The 23,680-nt window shown below is 38.6% G+C and overlaps 1 protein-coding gene across 5 annotated transcripts in view; it reads right to left on the bottom strand.

Annotated features, from left to right (window-relative positions):
- slc4a2b (solute carrier family 4 member 2b) overlaps positions 1-18,190 on the bottom strand; it is a 40,750-nt gene extending 22,560 nt beyond the window's left edge. For 2 of the 5 annotated variants that reach the window (XM_081721061.1, XM_081721073.1), the window contains exons 1-6: positions 18,007-18,190; positions 13,922-14,073; positions 5,478-5,634; positions 4,580-4,794; positions 3,711-3,832; positions 1,055-1,227 (exon numbers count right to left, since the gene is read on the bottom strand). In XM_081721061.1, coding sequence (XP_081577187.1) covers positions 1,055-1,227; positions 3,711-3,832; positions 4,580-4,794; positions 5,478-5,634; positions 13,922-13,981 — 727 coding nt within the window. In that variant the 5' untranslated portion in view covers positions 13,982-14,073; positions 18,007-18,190. Of the gene's footprint in view, positions 1-1,054; positions 1,228-2,388; positions 3,673-3,710; positions 3,833-4,579; positions 4,795-5,477; positions 5,635-6,549; positions 6,754-13,921; positions 14,074-18,006 lie in introns of those variants that run through there. The other 3 variants (XM_081721067.1, XM_081721070.1, XM_081721075.1) reach the window with 3 other exon arrangements.
- Between the last annotated feature and the right edge of the window lie 5,490 nt (positions 18,191-23,680).

Below are 23,680 nucleotides of genomic sequence, written 5' to 3'. Positions count from 1 at the left end.
ATAAAATGTACTAATAAAAAAATGACTTAATGATCATAGTCACGATCATAAACCTTTTTAATATAATACCAATTTTTGTTTTCATCTTACACTTGAAGCACTACTTTTTATGTAAAAGGTCAGAGTTCAAATACTGCCCTCCTCCTCTAGTGATGGACAAGGACTGATGTAAAGTTTTAATATCAAAGCTCTGCAGGAAAGGTGCACCAAGGAAGATACCGAGGAGATCACACACACAAGCCTGCAGCCCTGAATGCTTGTAATGGTGAGATTTAAAAGGTCAGTTTAAAACATTCAGCTGGTACAGCTGCCAACACTCACAAGTCAGTGTAAGCTCAGGCCCTCTAAAAATCGTATTTACTAATGAAGTCAGTAAACATATTTGAATATGTGGACAAGTCGTTACTGAAATCTGCAACATTGCCAGTGTGATAAAAAAAATTACATTATTTATTTAGATGTCAGGGTAAAGTTTTTCCCCAGGGGGAAAAAAAAAAAATTATTGAAAAATATATTATATTATTATATGATATTATTGATATTTATTGATTATTGCTATTATAGATATTTCTTGATATATAAGCCACAAGGCTGTTTGTCCATACATTTTTGTTGGAACATAAAACCACCTGACAATGCATGAAGGCCTTTAACCAAAATCAGACTTTTTATCCTAACTGAAACAAATAGTGATTATTTTCTAGCCTCAACTTCCCAAATAATTCAAAAATGTAAACTTTCTGTAATCTACTTATTATCCACATGTAGCAAGTTTAATTTGTGGTGAATGTTGGTTTATGCTTCCTTTAGTGATTTTGTTCTGTCCTACAGTTATTTATGGTACTGCTGGACAACAGAAATCTACATCAAGTAGCTAGCCTACTGTTTTGGTCTTCCGTGTAGTCAGCTTAAGTGAGGGGGTACAGAGCGTTATCCATAGGTCTGGAATTCATAAAACATCTGAGAACAGGAATACAGAGCTGGGCAAATCATTCATTATTAAGACAAAGACAAAATATTAACTTGGAACACACTGTCCTCACTGCAAACTTACTTTTAATGCCTTCCAGATGAGCGGAGGCCAGGGTTTGTGTCTCGGCCTCGTCGTTGGGGATGCGCCGGTACTTGGCCCCCTCCATGCCTGTCAGGTTGGCCGTGTGATGATGCTTTGGTGGGTCGTAACTGTGTGGGAGTGAGATGGACCCACGGGGTGGGGCTTCAGTAGCACTGGGGTAAAGAAAAGAATGAGTCGATGTACTAAATTGTAGAAAGCTTGTATGACTCTCATACAGATCTTTATATGCTACATGATAAAAATAACTAATAGCATTTTACAAAGTTGTACTGATAAAGAAAAAATTGTGTTTGTTTAAAAAACACTCAAAGTAGATCAATGATTTCAATATCAATTTAATAGTATCAATTACAAATGTATTATTTTCTTTCTTTATACCTTGCATAAATGCGATATTGAGCTGATTATTGCATTTCTTGGTTTATTTTCTTATTCTACATTCTGCACTGACCAACACAAGTTCCTTATGCATGTTTCTAAGGTATAGAGCTGTGTAGTGCAGGCATGGTCGTGTGGCATGTGAGCCAGAGAGCCAGGCATGGTGAACAAGCTGGTTAATAGGAAGATGGGTTTCACATTTGTGTGTGTGTGTGTGTGTGTGTGTGTGTGTGTGTGTGTGTGTATGTGTGCGTGTGTGTGTGTGTGTGTGTGTGTGTATGTGTGTGTATGTGTGTGTGTGTGTGTGTGTGTGTGTGTGTGTGTGTGTTTCTGCCAAACCAAAATATATTGTGTCAGTTTTTTCAGCATCAGAGACAGGGAGAGTGAGAGAGAGAGTGAGAGGAAGAGTGAGTGAGAGTGAGAGAGAAAGAGAGAGACAGGGAGAGTGAGAGAGAGAGTGAGAGAAGTGAGAGTAAGGAAAACAACAAGCCGAGCTGAGAGCAAGATCATCTTCATTTATATCTGAGTAAACAAAATTAAAGTTTATTTGGAACTTTTTGAAAATGTATTAAAGCACTGCACTCCTTCCTCCTGCATGTCATGACCTTCATCCCCATCACGTATAGGATTGACAAATTAAAGCAAGTCTTAGTTAAAGAGTGAAACACCCGTAAAACACTTATGTGCAATAGCGCTCAATCCAGAAGTTACTAGAGGCGAACTAAATTCTACATTTATTTCTACAGAGTTCTACATATAATTCTACAGTTTTACGTTTAATTCTATAGAGGTCTACATTTACAGATAATCACCACTGCAACTAGAACAGTTAACTGGACTCAGCTCAAATCACTAAATGCTAGTTGAAACAGGTTACATCTACACACACACACACACACACACAGCATCATGAAATCAAAATTCATAAAACCTACCATGACTTCCAAAAGTATTAAACACTGCCAAATAATTAACATGACGGAGGGAAGAGAAACTGGATGATGACCCAGAAAAAGATAAGATCCCCAACTGGATGGTTGTGTCCTAGGGGCATGTAGGTTATATGGAACTAGTCTAGCACAATTCGAGGGGGGGGCATATAAAGGGAAAAAATACAGTTGCTAGTAGCGACGGCTCAGTAATGGGACAGAGGGTAATTGTGGAAAGAGGTGGGGCTCCTGCTAGCTACTTAAAAAGCTCACAGCTTGAGAAGCATACAGTGTACTTAGCATAAGCATATTACACACTCAACTTAAACCAAACCCAGTGCAGAAACAGGAACATCACAAAACACGTTTAGTGACCAGCCTGGGAGTTAAATGAATCATTTGATTTGTTTTGTTTTGTTTTTGTTTAGGTTATAAAACCAGGTGACTGTAAAACTAAACATTAACTATATTTAATTCAATTGATAAATGGACAAAATAATGATCACAGACCAAACACAAGACCTGTCATATAGATAAACATGAAGATAAATATTCTTTTAGATAGTACAAATTCTGCAGGAGCGTTCATATCCTTTCTAGATAGAGGTCACCATTCAGTGGACTGCGGCCCAAATCTGGATCCAAGATAGGTTGTCTGGACCACAAAACATTTACATGAATAAATATAACCAACAGATCATTTGCACTAGAGTGCCCTGTATATATTACGTCTTATAGCACATTTTATATCACATTATGCAGAATTTGAGCAATTACAGCAGTTATTTTCAGATAAAGACAGGAGATACCAGTAACAGACATGACCTGAGAGCTTGTTAAATGGCATATTCCACAGTAAGGATAGTTGACATAGAAAATTAATGTTTCTAAGAATAGTGGACATACAAAAATGAGTATATTTGTAGCAAGTAAACCAGATTGTGTTCTGTTCTGAGACCATACCTGCTATTAAAAATGGTTACATTAACCATTACTATGAGACAAAACACAAACATTTTGAGAAAAACACACATGAACATTTTGAAAAAACACACCCACCAGAGTTTGAATTGAGAACACAGAAAGTAAAAAAAAAAAAAAAACTAACTAAAAAACCAACAACCTTGAATTATACACTGCCATAAAACACTGAAAATGATGGACCTTTCTTGAGAAAGAAGCTGACAGTGTGGACCAGTCTGGATTTTAACTGAATACTTCACCTCTAGAGCTTTACAATCTGTTCAATGTTTCAAGAGAAAGAGCTGTACCAGTGTTATAACATGTCATAGAGGTTTAGAACAAGGACCTGAAGCAAACTGACTTACTCATCATGACAGATATCTTCAGTGCCCCCAGAAGAGATTGGTAGCTGAACACCTTGGGCAGGAGTGGAGCTCTCTGAGCCATCAAACAGTGGAAGGTGGCGGTCGTCGTCCGACACAAAGAACTAGGCACAATAAAAATGAAGATGAAAAATGATTTCTTCAGTGCCACTCTCCCACCCTCCTTTTAAGTGCTGACGGAGTGTACGGTGCTACAGCCTGCCATCCATCCATCCATCCATCCATCTGTGTGGAATAAACTTTCTTATAACCATGATCAAAGAGTTAATGAACTGATGGACATTAGCATGCCTGCTTTAACTTTGTAGGGAGTAACTGAGTTATGTAAGAACTAAAGATTGCACCTGATCACAGTCCTTTCTGCCAGCTAACCTTTGCTCATATGTTCAGAACAATATTTCTATTAATATATTCTGTTCTCCTTGATGAGGTTTTTTGAGGGGGGAGGAGCGCCGCAGGGGCTGCATCACACCCTGTGATGGCTGCAGATTGAACAGAATTAAACCAAATGAAACCATTAAACTTCAGGTTTAAAAAACCTAACTTAAAAACCATTAAACTTAAGAGATTTTACCAAAACATTTAAAAACATAAATCATAATCGGTGTGTTGAACGGGCTTAAACAGTTATACGGATGTGTGGAAAAACATAGTTCAATTATTTTATTTATTTGTTGAGGAGACTCCTCAAGGATAGTGGATCTCCTAAATTATTCGTATGAGCTCAGAGGATTTCATTTATCAAGTTTTGCATTTTGCAAGAATGGGCTCACCAAAATTAGGTTCACCCAATAAAACACAACTCTTTTGAAAAGCAGACTCACTGTAAGGATCTCCGAGAGTGAAAATACCTGTACACCTTCTTTGACATCAGGCTCTGTCCTGGGGACAGTGCTACCTGCAGGACTTACAGATTCCTCCTCTTCTTCCTCCTCATCCCCGCTGGCACCAGGACTCACTTTCTGATCCTTGGTCTTCTTCCTCTTTTTTCCGCTTCGATGTCTCCTGCCGTCACTGTGGTGCTTGGACAGAGCGTGGTGGATGTGGTGTGAGGATTGTCGATGGTCTGAAGATGGAACATACGGCAGCAGCGCGTTTCTATTTTTATCTCATCCTTTTCCCCTTATGTACTTTTATACAGATCCAAAGTTTCAAGGATTAACAGAGTATGGCAAGCCTGTCATCCATTGCTAGGAACTAGAAGAAAGATTGGATAAAATTTGAAAAAATGTAAATAACAAAACAATCTAAAGAACAATGCTCATGGAACTGGGCAGGTTGCAAAAAATGCACCAAATGCCTGTAAACCTTTATGGAAAAATTATATAAAGCTAACCTGTACCAGAAAGGAATGAACATAATCTGTAGAAAAAGAGGAACTGCTCGTGATCTAAAACATCTCATCGGTGAAATGGGGAGACTAGGGTTAGGGATGCCTGTAAGGTTCACACAGTGTAGATCAAAACACCCTCACTTCATAGCTGACATTCCGCATTTGAACTTCACAGACAACAGAATGCATGTAGAGACAATAAAGTCAGATTAACAAATAGAGATAGTTAAAATATATATGGAGTGTAAGCATATAGATACAATAAGCAAAGGTTAACGTAAGGAGAAATGAAGCATACGTAGACTACAGGCATATAGAGACCATACGCATGGACTGACTGGTTAAGTTAGAGCAAGCATAAGTTAGTTTAGTGTATAGAGACACAGAGAGATGGTAAGTGGACACAGTAAACTCACATTCAAAGTCCTCCTCGCTGTAGGTGCGTTGCTGCTCGCTGGGCATCCTGGGATTGGTTCTGAGGATCTGTTGAAATCTTTGAACACCCAAGGCCTTGTTCAGGTCTCCTTCATCTTCCTCTTCCTCCATCTGTGTCCCATGACCTGTGTGTACAGGCTGGAAACATGAAATTTGAATAGACATTAGTGACCCTGATGGATAGAACCACTTCTAAATATAAATATGTATATATTTAGCACAAATAAGCAAGACAATTCTAACTGTTTGAGTGTCCAGAAATGCTGTGCTAACGGTGGTAGGGGCACTCGAGGCTGTGACCCCTAAAATGGAGGAGTGGCTACAACAGATTACAGGAATGACAACATCAATTTCAATCCAGCAGAATGTAAACCTAAAAACAACTAAAGTACTGTGCTCCACCCTCGAAATCTCTGGCAGAAGACCCATGTGTGAGGAAAAAAAAATAAAAAATTATGGCCTCGCACTGGAAGGCTGAGATCACTACAGCTTTAAGCCTTCATTACTCAAACTGATTTGAATGTGGAAACCTGGTACCATATCAAAATTGAGATGGAACAGTCACAGTGAGGTTATGAAATGCTGGACTCTTCCAAGTGTGTGCAAGGTTAAACCTCAGGCATTAAGTGCAGCTCTGCAGAGTTAGTTATTACAATTTAGCTCCGAGTGAATTTAACTCCATAAGAACTGACCCAGTAATGGTTTTACCACTAACAAAATAACAAGACCTGGAAAAAGAAAATATTACAGCCAATACAAGACCCAAGTAAGGCAAACAGAGAAAAGTGAAAGTAAGAGATGAAGTGGATACTAGATACAAATAACACAAACAAAGTCAGTGGAGAGAAGCTTTTCCCTCATTCAGTCATAATAAGACCCATCCCAGGATCTGTGGAAAACTAAACACTTAACGACGCCAAAGACAATTACATAGGATTTGGTTCAAAGGGCTGTTTTTATAGCATCATTTTACTATTTTTTTATTAGTAAATGTTTCTTTACAGTGTTACTGGCTCCAGCCAGTTGACTGCCCTACCCAAGATTCAAACCTACCTCACTCATGGTTTGGTTTTACAAGCAGTGGTGCTTGAGAGATGATCCCAAGTGCAACGATACCGTCCGTGCCAACTCTGTTTACTGCCGCCAATGTTCTTAATAATATGAGCTGCAGAGCATGTGAGGGTCCTGTCACTACTGCAGTGTACCTGGAGTCTCTGCGGTTTTCATATCAGGCTGGCCGGAGTGGTTGCCCATAGTCTGAATTGTGATTAAACACAAACAGTGTTGGTTCTTTGTGTGAGGACAAACTCATGCAGGCATAAGCTCACACGCTATTTAGATAATCAAGATCAAAGCAATCTTTATTCAGGCAGACATTTTTACATTTCCTCACAGGTAAATATTGACACTCTTGATCTCCCTCAGGTAATCTCTGTTTGGGTCTGTACAGCTGACCTTGTGAAACAAGGCGAAAGTCAGACACGGGTATGACACTCGGAGTACATGAGAGAACTTCTAACTCATATTGAAACAATAGTTAATTGCACTTATAAGTAACCTTTAACTGAAGTAAAACTTAATGAAGACTTTTGATGGAGGGTAAGAAAATTCTCTCAATAAAGTTTGGCTGTTAGAATGCAATGCTTCTGAAGGCCCTGGGCATCTTGTTAGCATGTGTGGCGTGTTTCCTGGCATTGTAGAGCAAAATCTGGTTTAAAATGGTTCATTATTATTTCTAATTAGTTCATCATTATTATTAGGATGTGGAATTCTGCTAGATTCCTAGAAATCTGGCATGCTGACCACAGAATCAAGCATTTGAAATGCCTGTCTCACTCCAGTGACCTTAATCTCGTAGAAGACCTTCAGTGTAGGCATTTGAATCTAAGGTGGACTCCTACGGATCTGAAGATATTCAGCATGGAAGACTGTTCTACATACCACCTCCTCAAATTATCATATATTACAGGACAGGAAGGTGTGATATACAAAGTATTACATTTTGTAAAGCCTGTCAACGTGAGTCACATATTTTATACGTTTGTAATTTTATTTTTCTAATTTTAAAAAAGCACAATGGTAAGGAACCATTTTTAAACATCTTTTGCTTTTATCATTAAGGTAGACTACATTTAAATCATTTGTGATCTGCCATTATCTGCCAGTATTTCTGTTTCTGTAACAGTTTGTGTGCTGCCTGGGAATCAGAGCCTTAACCTTGGTGTTATTATTACCTTGCTCTACCAGCGAGCATGTTACATTAACAATAATAAATATTTCACTGAACATTCCTTATCAATCAGAATATAACTTTAAGAATAATAAAGTAAGCCATAAACATATTATAAACCAGCTGCATTGCTGCACTTAACAAAATCTTCATTGTTATTGCTCGTCCTGCAACTTGCTTTTTATTGAATGATTAAAAATGCGCACACAATAAAGAAAACACCCATAGCTAAATGAAGGTTTGACTTCTCATTGCCTGCCTTTCTCTCTTAAGGTTAATCTCTGATTCACTGTAGCAAAATTATTTTCCTGAGTGAAATGCAAATGACAGTCATTTTTGTATTGGTTGTGTGTCACTTTCATTAGGGGGCAGAGGGCAATACATTTTATTCTGGCCCCCTTTGGATTAGAAGATGCTTTGCTTATCAGGGCCTGGACAATGTACTATTATACAGGGAATGATGAGTTCAAAATTGCATGAAAAAGATGATTGTTGCAACCAGAAAATGATCTCAAACACAGGAGTAAATCAACAACCGAGTGAAAAATATATGTTCTGTAATGGTCAAGTCTGAGTCCAGACTTCAGCGTAGTTGAGCTGAATTTGTATAAATAACCAACAACTGCTACATAGACCACAAAAGCCACAGAACAGCGAGGCATCAGTTAAGAGCTACAGGTCATAGGGGAGAAGAGACAGCATTTTAAAAGAAGAAAGAAATGTGGTTACAGAGACAAAACCAAACCAAAAACGCAGATGTTGACAAGGGAAATACAGAAGGATGTGGGGAAGCCCAAAAGAGAAAGTTACTAGGTTACTGAGGTGTGATGCAAATAGAGTAGGGAAGGTTTTTAAGAGAGACAGAAATGAAAGTTTGGTGTCCCGAAGCAGGCAAGAAAATTAGACAAACTGCACATGATGTGGTCAAGCTTAATCTGAGCAAACAAAGCTCGAAATGACAAGGTGACCAGAAGGATGAAGAGGAATTCAAATACAGATTCATTTTATGAGAGGGGAGGTAAAGAATCGGGGAGTTTGAAGACCAAAAATGTATGTGAAGGAGTAGGATTTTTAATGTAAACATAATACTGACCTTAGATACAGTATGTGCTATTTCAGGTCAACTTAATAAACAAAATGGCAGAGTTGAAGGTTGCATAGCAGTGCAAAAAACAAGGAATGGGCATCAGACTTTTGATCGTGGGTTTGGAGAAAGGTCTGTGATGATGGGTTTCTTGACAGAGTATTTTGTAATTGGTTTATTGGAGTAATTGGTTTCTTGCCAGAGAACAGTGGTACTGTACTGATGTGTTTATTGATGTTGAGAAGGAGGAGTTGTGAGAGGCCTGATCATTGAACCTCTAAAAACCCTTTATGTGGCCAGTGGAGAGGAGACAAGATTTGGCTCAAAGTAGCAGAAAGGTGGTTGCGATATGAGGGAAATGAGGTGAAGAAAAACCACAAGACCAAAGGTGAGGCAGTAAATAAATAACATAGAAACAGTGCCTTCCTGGATGCAGATGCAGCAGCAGCCCTGGAGAAGCTCGCGGGAAAAAGCAAAGTATTGCCCATTTTTAAGCCTCATTAACTCTCGAAATCTGCAATTTTCATCTCTCCACAAAACAGACAGGACCAAGGCAGCACCAGAAAACTGGCAACAACAAAATTTCTTCCATTTGCGTGTGTGGTGCAGTTAGTGATTTAACAGTTTCTTAGCATTTAGCTCTGGCTTGTGACATAGGAGTAAACAAATGGCAAGAACTCTGCTTCTACTTTGGTACACCCAAAGCTCCCTGATGACATGTGATGTTTGCTACTTTAGTACTTTGTATAGAGGGGAACTAATCAGCAGGTTTCCTTGCTTACCAAAGTGTCCCAGAGTTTGCTCTCAAACCATAAACAATTAAAACCCAACTCATTTAATCCAGCCTACTAAATTCATACTCCTTTTCTGTTTGTTAATTTTTAATTGTGCAAAAAGTTCATAAAGTGAAGCTTCTAAAATGAGAGCTTCTTTCATGTTGCACCATCAGAGGTCAACTGAAGGAAAAGAGCTTTGCTATTGCTCAACCATTTTAATTTGCATATAAGTTCAACAAGAATGATGTGAAATTATCATACATTAAGTTGCACCAGAAATCTTGGACATGAAACACATGATGATTTCCACTGAAACGAATGTACTTCTGCATGCAAAAGTCCACTGTCAGAAAACTGACTGACAAATGTTTACAGGTCAATTTGGAGGAGATAGAAATGGCAGGTGCTGGTGGAACATTAGGTGGTGAGTCAAGCAGGAAGAAGCAGGAACGCAGCTGCATTGTTCACAGGAGAGAGCTGCACAACTGCGGACGCGCATCAGTGCAGCTGCACTGTTCACAGGAGAGAGCTGCACAACTACAGACGCACGTCAGTGCAGCTGCAGGTGTAAATGACCCCAGTAAACAAACGCTTTGCACTACCATAGGTGTGCAAACACTACCCATCTGCCCATCTGCCCATGCATATACTGACACAATGCTGAGGGGCTCGGGAGACTTCAGTCACAGTGATAGAGGTCACCTACAACCATCGTACCACTCTTAGGAGTTATCAGAGAGGAAGAGCAGACAGGAGAGGTTGACGTCCACACCTGGAAGAAGTTCCCAGCATAGACCAGAAGGTACCAAGGAACGACTGAAGCAGACGGGGGGGGGGGGAGCAGTAGAAAGAGAGAAGTTCTGCTCGAGGAGAAAGGGATCCTTCTGTGGAAGGAAGGACCAGACTTGGCGGCCCAAATACATGAGGGTGCTGTATTTTGAATTGCATGAACACCATGATCAATGTGCCCAGTGTGCGGAGTCTGGATAAGTTAATGACAGCTGATATAGGGGCTGGAATCTGTCATGGGCCAGCTGAGGACACCCACAACAGGAAGTGGGTGAATGCAACTTTAACAGCCAGGAAACTGATATATTTGGCAGACACTTTTATTTTAATTTATCTAGAGCAACTTCCAATTTCAACCATGTTACAGAGGTAGGAAAATTGGTATAGCACATATTTCATATTGGTATAGCACATAGCAATTGTCTAGATGGGGCTTGACTCCCAGTTCCCCACAGGAATAGGGGTATTGTTACTCACTACACTATACCAACCACAGCTATGACAAATAGAAAGTGAATGGTGGACACTGCATAAGAGCTCCTCCTGCAGCACTTTGATGTCTAGTTTCACCGGTGTACCAGTGTGCTGGCTGGATGTAAAAGCTGTGTGTTGTAAAGTGTCCTTGGGTGCTGAGATAGGCACAATATAAGTAACTTCATTCATTAATTCATTCATTATTTATTCATATTTTCAAAATGAGATGAGCGAATAGAAAATTGAGTTGGAGAATAGATGCATAGCAAATTAAACAGAAGAATATTAGGCATCTATAAAGAAAAAACATTACCTTACAGAGGACTTTTTGGTATGACATTTCTCTCCAAACTCAGTTATTGTACAGTCCCATTTTAGATATAGTCAGAGGATCTGCACATAGCCACAGTAGCCAGTGACATCTGGTCATCTGTCAAAGTGACGTTGCTGATATTGAAAAATATGATTTTTGCATGGTCTGGTGTGAATGCATCTCAGCATTTGGTTTTCATTCTTGGTTTGCACTGTCCCACTTAAACCAATCAAATTACATTATGGTGCATCATGCACTAAGTAAATAGACATACTTTTGTTAACTTTTATTTTTGAGTGGTTAATTATATCTTAAAGAAAATAATTAACATCCACTTTTTTTGTGTGCAGATATGAGCTTCTGCACCTGTGTGCAGTAGGAGTGCCAGCTATGCACAAATAAAGCAACTAAATACCAGTGCATTTGAAGTTTTAAAAGCTAAACCCATTTCCTGGCTGACTATGAGGGAATACCATGAAAGAATGCATGTAATAATGTTAATATCAGGGATTAATTACATTCTCATTAATCCCTTTTTTGTGAAAATAACTGATTTATTACACAGACAATCCCAAGTGCATCAGTTCTTCAGTTAAGTTCATGGAGATTTTTATGCATTCTTGATTTGTTTGTTTCGTGTTTCACTTCATTTAAAATTAAACTCAAACTGACCTGTACAAAATTGATCAAGAATTGTTTAGCACATTTCTAAGTAAAACATTATTCATGTTCATTCGTTATAGATTCAAAAGCCAAAAATGAATATTGCACAAAAGTAAAAGTGCTGCGATGAAAATGCCACGGGTTACTCAGAAATGTCACAGTGGCATTTCTAAGGTGCAGCTGGAAACCCAGAACCAGAACCAGACTTCGTTCGGGAATGACAAGGTAACAAATGCAAAATGAGCCCTGAATGCTTACATAGGGCTGTCGTCTGTAGAATACTGACCTTAGTATAAAGGAACTCCATTGAACCTCAGCAAGTTCTTCAAATAAAGGAGAGTTCCCAAAAAAACAATATCCTCTTTAAAGCACATTTACTGTATACAAAACAGGCTTCACATCTATGCCATTTACATCCCTTTTCACATGACTAGAGCTGGATGGAGTTACACATTCAGACATACATTCAGTTTCATAAAACTGGGCCCTTAAACTGCACTTACTGACTTTCTGAGCTTCCCCAAAAACACACAAACAACATACGGTCATGGCTCGAGTGGTTAATCATTAACAATTGCTTGTAAAAAAGATGGCAGCCAATAGCAGTAAACCAAGTTACCCTCGATACACACTTTTCCTTTTTTGACACCAATCAGATTCCGTCATTCTGCAACTACTGGGCCATGAAGCAGATACACTGCCTACTTGTAGGTCATGCATTTTTTAAATGAAATTTCATAAAGAAGGCAATAAAACCTTATAGTAACAAATTTGTAAGAATGAATGTGGTGTCTATGTATCACAATGTTAAGGGAGCGATGCATTATTTATACTGTTATTTATAGTGATACATTATTTATACTGTAGCTTAGCACCTACAGTATATCTACAGAATCTACAGAATGATCCGTTTTTATAGTATTTATAAATATTTCATGTATTTTTCCTGTACAGTTGTCTGTTTTTTGAGGTGTGTTGGGTTATGTTATAAGAGTCACTAAATGAATCTGGAACTGAATGAGTGTTTTCTAACTGTCACTGCATCTTTGAGCATGTTAGAGTTGTTTTTTTAACAATGTCAACTGACTATAGTGTCAGACATCCAATTTAGCTTGATCAACAACATGGTTTTTAATTAATTGACAATTGTAAGTAATTGGTTTTGAGAGAATACATTTTCATGCATGGAAGCACAAATTTGAATCTTATTAAAAACTAAGTGAAAAGGCACTTTTAAGTAGAGTGAATTATTCAATTTTGTATCTGGATTATCAGAGAGAGAGAGAGACAGAGAGAGAGAGAGAGACAGAGAGAGAGAGAGAGAGAGAGAGAGAGCGAGAGAGAGAGAGAGAGAGAGAGAGAGAGAGAGAGAGAGAGAGAGAATACAAGCAGGACTCAGAGCAGAGCTGGAACTAGTTCTAAAACATGAACTGGAAAGAGCTAAATCAGATGAGTAAGTACTTTCAGAGGATATGATGCAAACCAGGGAACAACAGGGAGGGGCTATGGGCCCACCACACAGCACATATTACAAAAAGAAAAGGACAATCTTCACACACACACATACACAGAGAGAGAAAAAGAGAGCGAGAGAGAGAGAGAGAGAGTTTCATTTCCCCTCTCTACCACAGCGCATAAACATCTCAAGACTAACAATGCAGATGATGTTCTGCATAAAGCAGCTCTGCAAAATCCTAACAATTAAAAATGCATAAATACACTGTTAAAAATACAGTGTCATAGGCTATATGTGTTAAAATAGGAAACTTAGTCACTGAATATAGTAAGATATAGTAAGGACTTTAAATAATCCAGAATCATCAGAATATGTTCAGGTATTTAGAATATTTGGGAACATTCAGTGGGTTGTAAATGACTGTGTGTCTTCTCCAGTCATTGAACCCTTATTTAGTGTGCACTGCATGTGCAGTAGAACTGGAAATCCAAAGCAATCTTAACCTCATGAAACAGCAGGTGATCATATATACTTTCTATGGGTTTCGAGACATTAAAAATGTGCAAGACATGTTGAAATTTGGCAATTAGTCAAACTCAATGAAATATACTGTCAACAAATGATCATTCGGGGCACTTACATAGTGAGTGAGTACAGTCACATGATCAGTTAGCTGGTTAGATGCCTGGAGGTTACTCATGCTGCAGGATATTTGGAAGGAACAGCTGAAACCAAGCTTTAGCCTTTCTCTTTCTCACGGGAGTTCAAACAGGAGCTTAAGCACAACATAACCTGAGAGCAGAAAGCACAAATACATTTATATACAGTATTACAAATATGCCAGAGGGCCCAAAACAAACCTCAGAACTTTTGAAGACAATAAGCCCATAGTTGGCCTCAAATAATCCCTGATTTATTGTTTAAATGCTTAGGTTTGGTATAAATGAAGTTCTATAACTTTAATAAATCAACAAGCCTTTCATTTATTACTCAGTAAATATAGACTATCTATTATAAATATGAGTAAACTAAATCAGCCCTTGCACAGCCACAAAAAAGAACAATATAGCTACCGCCAGAAAATATACAAAAGCATACATTTGATGACAGAGATACACAGATGGAATAGTATCAGTTTAACATTAATATATTCTATATTAATATCCAAAGTATTACTATATACAGTACTATACAATGAGTAAGCAGTAGCAATTACACTTTTTACATTTTAATATTTACTTTAAAGTTTTAATTACTATTTATTTTTGCTAAACCTAAAAAAAAACTTTCCTTCTGTGAGTGTTAGCAAGGTCATTGATATGATAAAATGTCTAGCATGATTACAGTAGAGCCAAAGGTACAATCTTAGGTCAACATCAAATGACAGACTAAACAAACAGGGAATGAGGAAAGAAGGAAATATTCCAGAAATGTCATGTGGTTGTGACTGTAGGTAGCGCACTGTAGTGACTGTAGGTAGCGCACTGTAGTGACTGTAGGTAGCGCACACTGTAGTGACTGTACTGACTGTAGGTAGCGCACACTGTAGTGACTGTACTGACTGTAGGTAGCGCACACTGTAGTGACTGTAGGTAGCGCACTGTAGTGACTGTAGGTAGCGCACACTGTAGTGACTGTAGTGACTGTAGGTAGCGCACACTGTAGTGACTGTAGGTAGCGCACACTGTAGTGACTGTAGTGACTGTAGGTAGCGCACACTGTAGTGACTAGTGACTGTAGGTAGCGCACACTGTAGTGACTGTAGTGACTGTAGGTAGCGCACACTGTAGTGACTGTAGGTAGCGCACACTGTAGTGACTGTAGGTAGCGCACACTGTAGTGACTGTAGTGACTGTAGGTAGCGCACACTGTAGTGACTGTAGGTAGCGCACACTGTAGTGACTGTACTGACTGTAGGTAGCGCACACTGTAGTGACTGTAGGTAGCGCACACTGTAGTGACTGTAGTGACTGTAGGTAACGCACACTGTAGTGACTGTAGTGACTGTAGGTAGCGCACACTGTAGTGACTGTAGTGACTGTAGTTAGCGCACACTGTAGTGACTGTAGGTAGTGCACACTGTAGTGACTGTAGAGACTGTAGGTAGCGCACACTGTAGTGACTGTAGTGACTGTAGGTAGCGCACACTGTAGTGACTGTAGGTAGCGCACACTGTAGTGACTGTAGTGACTGTAGGTAACGCACACTGTAGTGACTGTAGTGACTGTAGGTAGCGCACACTGTAGTGACTGTAGTGACTGTAGTTAGCGCACACTGTAGTGACTGTAGGTAGTGCACACTGTAGTGACTGTAGTGACTGTAGGTAACGCACACTGTAGTGACTGTAGTGACTGTAGGTAGCGCACACTGTAGTGACTGTAGTGACTGTAGGTAGCGCACACTGTAGTGACTGTAGTGACTGTAGTTAGCGCACACTGTAGTGACTGTAGGTAGTGCACACTGTAGTGACTGTAGTGACTGTAGGTAGCGCACACTGTAGTGACTGTAGTGACTGTAGGTAGCGCACACTGTAGTGACTGTAGGTAGCGCACACTGTAGTGACTGTAGGTAGTGCACACTGTAGTGACTGTAGGTAGCGCACACTGTAGTGACTGTAGTGACTGTAGGTAGTGCACACTGTAGTGACTGTAGTGACTGTAGGTAGTGCACACTGTAGTGACTGTAGGTAGTGCACACTGTAGTGACTGTAGTGACTGTAGGTAGTGCACACTGTAGTGACTGTAGGTAGCGCACACTGTAGTGACTGTAGGTAGTGCACACTGTAGTGACTGTAGTGACTGTAGGTAGCACACACTGTAGTGACTGTAGGTAGCGCACACTGTAGTGACTGTAGGTAGTGCACACTGTAGTGACTGTAGGTAGTGCACACTGTAGTGACTGTAGTGACTGTAGGTAGTGCACACTGTAGTGACTGTAGCTAGTGCACACTGTAGTGACTGTAGGTAGCGCACACTGTAGTGACTGTAGTGACTGTAGTTAGCGCACACTGTAGTGACTGTAGGTAGTGCACACTGTAGTGACTGTAGTGACTGTAGGTAACGCACACTGTAGTGACTGTAGTGACTGTAGGTAGCGCACACTGTAGTGACTGTAGTGACTGTAGTTAGCGCACACTGTAGTGACTGTAGGTAGTGCACACTGTAGTGACTGTAGTGACTGTAGGTAGCGCACACTGTAGTGACTGTAGTGACTGTAGGTAGCGCACACTGTAGTGACTGTAGGTAGCGCACACTGTAGTGACTGTAGTGACTGTAGGTAGCACACACTGTAGTGACTGTAGGTAGTGCACACTGTAGTGACTGTAGGTAGCGTACACTGTAGTGACTGTAGTGACTGTAGGTAGTGCACACTGTAGTGACTGTAGTGACTGTAGGTAGTGCACACTGTAGTGACTGTAGGTAGTGCACACTGTAGTGACTGTAGTGACTGTAGGTAGTGCACACTGTAGTGACTGTAGGTAGCGCACACTGTAGTGACTGTAGTGACTGTAGGTAGTGCACACTGTAGTGACTGTAGGTAGCGCACACTGTAGTGACTGTAGTGACTGTAGGTAGTGCACACTGTAGTGACTGTAGGTAGCGCACACTGTAGTGACTGTAGGTAGTGCACCAGAGGGAAGAAGATGAATGGAACCAATAGAAATTAGGTTAATTTTATCTAGAATGTTTTGTGTGCATATATATATATATATATATATATATATATATATATATATATATATATATATATATATATATAAACATTCCAGATAACATCTAGCCTAACTCTAATCAGTAACAGAGCACATAGGCTACTATTTTGATCATGACTAGTTTATCCAGCAGACAGATCTAAATTCAGGCTGCACACTGTTGTAATCTCATCATACTTATGACTGAATTACATCAGAGTTGGATAATTGAATGCTATGACTGTTTATGGGTGGAAAGTTCAGTTAATGTAGGTCATCACTATTTACTAAATAAAAAAGGACCAGATGTAAAAACAACTCCAGACAACTCCATAAAGACACAGGGTGATGACATGCTGTTGAAGGAACCACTGTCGAGTGGCACATACATTTTGACCTGCCTCTCTGTGCACTGGGTGAAGGGGGGAAAAATCACACATTGACAGGAAATCCAGGATGTGTTTCAAAACATAAATCAAAAAATTCTTTTGTAGCTAACTTAGTTTTTAAAATGCTTTAAGAGGCTCCAACTGTCTTGATCTGGCCATATTAACTATGTACATACATATACTTGTTAATAGTTGCTGTTTACAACTACTCTTTTAAGCTGCATATCTATACAGCTACTGAGAAAACACAAAGATTATATGGATCGTTCCTTGAAACATTAAATGCTGTAGTAATACTATATAAGTATATGTAGTAGCAGACAATTAAATGCCAGAATGAAACTGCCAATAAAAATTCCCTTCTACAAAAAGGAATAACATTTTGGAAAAAAAATCCGTTGACAAAGCTCAGAGATGAAGCGTGACAGTGGAGAGTCTAATATTGGTTACAAATGGCACTTTCTATAAATCTGTCCAGCTGGTTGTAATTGAAGGTAAGGTGTACTTAACCTTTATTACAGTTATGACAACAAAATTAAATGCTTAGTTTTTGGACATTATATTACTGTTTTGCGTCTGCATTATAAAATCCAAAAAACAGAGGACAAACTAAGGAGGTAAGGCGGACCAACTTCTGCGACTTACCGTAGCGTTTTAGTGCAGAGGGAGCGCAGATGACATCTTAGTGAAGGCCAGCCACTGCACAAGGAACTGCACTGAGAGCGGGAGAACACGAAAGGAAGAGGAAGTGCGGAAAGAGGGCTGCTTATCAGCAGACCCGTGTTTGCGCTCCTTTCTGCCCACTCCAGCAGGGCAGAGAGAATAGTTCCTTCCTCCACTAGATTATGTTTCCTTCTCTGGACCGCTGATGTCCACCCATGTGATCACTACTTAGCAGTGAGTCAACTATGACACACACACACACACATACACAAGAAGCACAGAGGCGCAGTACCGTGGAAAAACGAAATATTCACATTTGTGCGTGACAAAAGCACTTTGGCCTGAAAGAATTTTTTCTTGAACTTGATGAATGTGTTGTATTTTAAAGACACTGTCTTTAACCAGTTAGTCCTGAAATAACAATGAAACACATCTACCTTCAGCCTCACATGGAAGACAAAAAAAAAAAATTTACATTTATATATATATATATATATATATATATATATATATATATATATATATATATATATATATATATATATATATGGTTACACAAAGTTAAAAGATGTGAAACCTAGACTATATGGGTAAACTGGATGTGTACTATTCCAAATTCTAAAAGGATAGGATATAATGTTCTAAAGATATAATGTTCTATTTTGCACCCCTAAATAATTAGGAGGACAGACTTGAACTTTTGATTAATGTCAAATGATGAAAATATTGTTTGCAGCTTGAAATTAAGTGCATAGAAAATAATCACTGCTCTTCTATATCAGGTACTAATCTTTCAACCTTGTTTCTTTATTTTCTTTTCTTGTGTGTTGAAATAAATTTTCATCTATGAGTGTTTATTAAACATTTTATTTAAAGTTAAAAATACAGTAGCTATAAAACACACTGAGTTGCTGTGAAATTGATGGATCAGAGAACTGACTGCTGGCTTGCCATAGAAAGTTTCTCTCTGTACCACTTGTGGCCACCAGTCGTTTTTGATGCTGAGACACAGGTACGAGGTGATTTTTATATTTAATCCACATTAGTTATTATTATATTGAGGTTACTTACTTAGATTACAGTCATTAGTATCCATTAACTTTTGGGGTACATTAGTTTTGAGTTTAGATGGTATAGGCCTAGTTTAATGGTACCATGACTGCTAAAGAAGTCATACACTAAAGAAATCATAAGATTAGGTAGCTAGCTACAACACACGTAGGCAAAAATAAATAAATAAATCTTTGAAAACAATCTTATGCCTCCATCTAATTTCTGAGCTTCCTAAAAATATAGATGGATATAGCCTATGAATATAACCTGAATAAGGATATAACCTGTCATGAATATAACCTGAATAAGGACATAATCTGTCATGAATGTAACCTGAATAAGGACATAACCTGTCATGAATGTAACCTGAATAAGGACATAACCAGTCATGAATGTAACCTGAATAAGGATATAACCTGTCATGAATGTAACCTGAATAATGACATAACCAGTCATGAATGTAACCTGAATAAGGATATAACCAGTCATGAATGTAACCTGAATAATGTTAAAGATGGAGTCCTTCATTCTCACTCCCACTTTGAGCCCCTGGACTCTTCTATCTCTGTTCCCAGTCATAGGACATAACCTGTCATGAATGTAACCTGAATAAGGACATAACCAGTCATGAATGTAACCTGAATAAGGATATAACCTGTCATGAATGTAACCTGAATAATGACATAACCAGTCATGAATGTAACCTGAATAAGGACATAATCTGTCATGAATATAACCTGAATAAGGACATAACCTGTCATGAATATAACCTGAATAAGGACATAACCTGTCATGAATATAACCTGAATAAGGACATAACCTGTCATGAATGTAACCTGAATAAGGACATAATCTGTCATGAATATAACCTGAATAAGGACATAACCTGTCATGAATATAACCTGAATAAGGATATAACCTGTCATGAATATAACCTGAATAAGGACATAACCTGTCATGAATATAACCTGAATAAGGATATAACCAGTCATGAATGTAACCTGAATAATGTTAAAGATGGAGTCCTTCATTCTCACTCCCACTTTGAGCCCCTGGACTCTTCTATCTCTGTTCCCAGTCATATTTTCGGATTATGTGTCTCTGACTACCAGCTTTGACACCCTGGAATGATGTTTCCATTATGAATATTAATGTACATTAATATAATGTTTTAAAGTACTGTGGTCACTCTGACAAGTCGGAGAGTGTAGTAGTAGATATCTGGTCACTCAAGGGCAACCTTGGTTTAAATTTCTATTTAAAGCTATTTCTCTGATTGCCTTTTATTGTGAATTCTTTAATATGTGCTAATACTATACTGGAGCATTCACTGTCATCACACAAGGTGTAAAATTTGATCACATGTATATTTTATGACACAGTATTTAGCATATATATGAGATGCCATGAGTCACTGTGTGAATCCTCAGTGTATAACGGCATTCATTTGTTCATAAAATGACAAGCTGCTCAACATGCTAACTGAAATCAGTTAATCTCAATATCATTGATTATACTATATCACATGAGAGTGCCCAGCTAATGACTCCTGTGTATTTTTTAAATGAAGATTCTTTTGAAATAAAGTGCTATTTTATTTATTTACGGTTCTCTCAAAACTTTGAAGTGAGAGAGAGGCATGGTCATAATCAGTAGTGGGTGCTACAGTGCAAAATACTCTATTGTCTTTTGCCACCCATCAATTGTATCCACAATGTCATCAACTTTCTCTCTTGAGCATAAATATTTGGGATGTGTGTGTGTGTGTGTGTGTGTGCGCGTGTGTATGTGTGTGTGTGTGTGTGTGTGTGTGTGTGTGTGTATGTGCGTGTGTGTGTGTGTTTGTGTGTGTGTGTGTGTGCGTTTCATTTATTTTTCATCACATTTTTGCTACTGCATTTTTATTAGCATGCATAAACATGGTCTTCTACATTGTTATATTTTATTTTGAGAGTAATTATTGGTGGATATTGGTGGGTCATTTTAGTCTACATCAGGAATGATAGGGACTAAGAATCAGGGGCCATTTATGTTACGATTTCATATTTACACACAGTCTCCACTCTTTCACTCACAACTGTAACTTTTCACATTCCACTAATCAGATTAATCAGTGTTCTGTCATCTGGAGGGACATACCACTTTAACATAGTGGCACTAAGTTCTTCATGGTGAATGCCGAAGACAATGTTCAGCAACTGCAAAAACTTCTTCCAGGACAGTAGCAATGGTAACACTGCTGATGATGTGAATTGTTAATTTATTCATTTAATAAATGAATAAATGAGTGGTATCTCAGTGGTTAAGGTACTTGACTAGTAATCAGAAATTTGCCAGTTTAAGTCCCACTGCTGCCCAGTTGCCAAAGCTGGGCCCCTGAGCAATATCCTAAATTGCATTCAGTCATAACTGCAAGTTGCTTTGGATGCCAAAGCATCGGCTAAATACTGTAAATGTAATATTGGTTTTCTCAAACCTCCGTTGTTTCAGGTAAAAATGAACATCCATGAAGTTATATGTGTGGTATTTTCAGGTAAATGTGAACATTCTATAAGTAGTGTCCTCAAAAACCCCAGCTGAAGAAATTGTCTAGAATCTCTGTCTATCTCTTTTTAAATGCATTTTCCACATTTTTTTTAAATTATTGCCACATTCAGTTGATACCTTTATCCAAAGCAACATACAATTATGACTGAATGCAACTTGAGCAATTAGGAGTTAAGGATATTGCTCAGGGGCCAAACAATGGCAACCTGGTGGTGGTGCTTGAACTGGCAATCTTCCAACTCCCAGTCAAGATCCTCAACCACTGACCCACCACTGCCTCATGTTATGCTCTTCTAAAAGTGGTGCCAATGCTAAAAAGATGAAAATATACATTGGATAAGATAACAGCCTAGTTGTAATTCCTGATCTCATTTCCTGTGTGGTGAGGCTGATTTTGATTTTGTGCACACCAGCATGTTCATTGTAGGAGTTGTTCACAAATGGCTGATAGTCAGTCAGGATTAGATCAAATGGATCTAACTGCCAAGGAGAAGCATTTCCATGTACCATTTACTCATGTAGTGCATGACTGAATGTTTAACGTTCTGTTTAAGGCTGTTTAAGATGGGGGAAGAAAGGTATGCAGTGTGAACAGACAGTCTGGTAAGTGAAAGAGAGCTGTTTCATTTCACAAAGGTAGAAAGGGAAGTGAACGATGTGTGAGGGCCGGCCTTCCATACGATACCTGACTGGAAGAGTGTGGAGGGGTGAGGTCTATGGAGAGGTGGAAGATGGGCATCATATGTCTGTTATTATAACACAGGACCTATAGGGCGCCCATCTTATACCCCTCCATAATGTGGAAAATATTTATGAGGGAACAAAAAAATAAGAACTATTGTAGTGTAAATGCATAAAGAAATATGTTACTTCAAAAATATTATCCTGGTATGTAGGAAATTACTAGTACACAGGTAACAGTGCCCAGACAGATAACATCATAAAAAAATGTGCATACCATTAGGACACTTTAAGGGGTAGGGTCTGTTGTGCTAATTCACAAAACAGCAGGTCATAGCTATAATCAGTGGACGGATATGTGACCCACAGGGGTAATAATATAAAATGGAGAGTAAACAAAACATTAAAAATAAATTAATTAAAATGTCATATAGCAAAACCTTGTAGGAGACAACAAGGCTGAATGTTTGCTTAATGTACTGTAAGATCCAAAAGTGATGAAGCGCAAAGATCTGACCTTTTACAGTGTTCAAAGATTTAGTCAACTCATGTTTCCATCAGACAAAAGGTGGGTCTATCTTCTCACAGTCAAGCATGTTTAACTTGGAGCTGAAAATCAGTGACTACATAATATGATGAAGAGAGAGTGCCCCAGAAGGGCTCTTACCTTCAACCACAGTAAAAGAAGAATAACAAAGCTCAATTCTCAGACCTGCTTCAGAAACAAAAGTGCTAAGAACACGTCATGAGAAGTGGCCATGGTAAAATTCCACCAGACAAGTGCAGGCGTATCGATCAGCAGGAGTTCCATTTTCAACATGAGATGGGAGATCAGTTTTCTACTTGTACAAATAAGCTAATTAACTCTGGTATTAACTGGAAAAAAAGACCCGCAAAAGTTTCCCCATTCCCCAAATGAATTGCATTTTAATCTGTTTTATTGACTGGGCTTTATTTTCCCTATTGTGCATTTTTAACGCATTTTAATTGCTCTCTAAACACTTATTATTATTGTTGGTATTGAAAATATCTGGCTCTATTAATATTCTACATTTAATATATAAAATGCATACCCTACACTAAACCTCCCTTACACCTGACAAAACTAAGCTTTGTGACACATGCATATTCTTACACATATGCCTGTGCTGCCAGTGTCAGATGATAGACAAGTGGGTTTTGTTTTGTTTTTTTGGTCATATATGTAGATCTGAGCTGTTAGGTTCACTGTGCAGGTGCACCAAAAAAAAAATCCCAGTCTGATGTCATAGTTCTCAGAAAGTTAATTTTGCTATTGAGCTAATTAAATAATATGAAGTTGCACACTCGTTGGAGTGTTTTGACAATCTGTAAGCGATTGTATGTATGTAGTATG

The sequence above is a fragment of the Electrophorus electricus genome, chromosome 1, assembly GCF_041902795.1.
Source record: "Electrophorus electricus isolate QZ-2024a chromosome 1, ASM4190279v1, whole genome shotgun sequence".
Classification (NCBI taxonomy): Eukaryota; Metazoa; Chordata; class Actinopteri; order Gymnotiformes; family Gymnotidae; genus Electrophorus; species Electrophorus electricus.
This window is presented reverse-complemented; position numbering and strand designations above follow the sequence as displayed.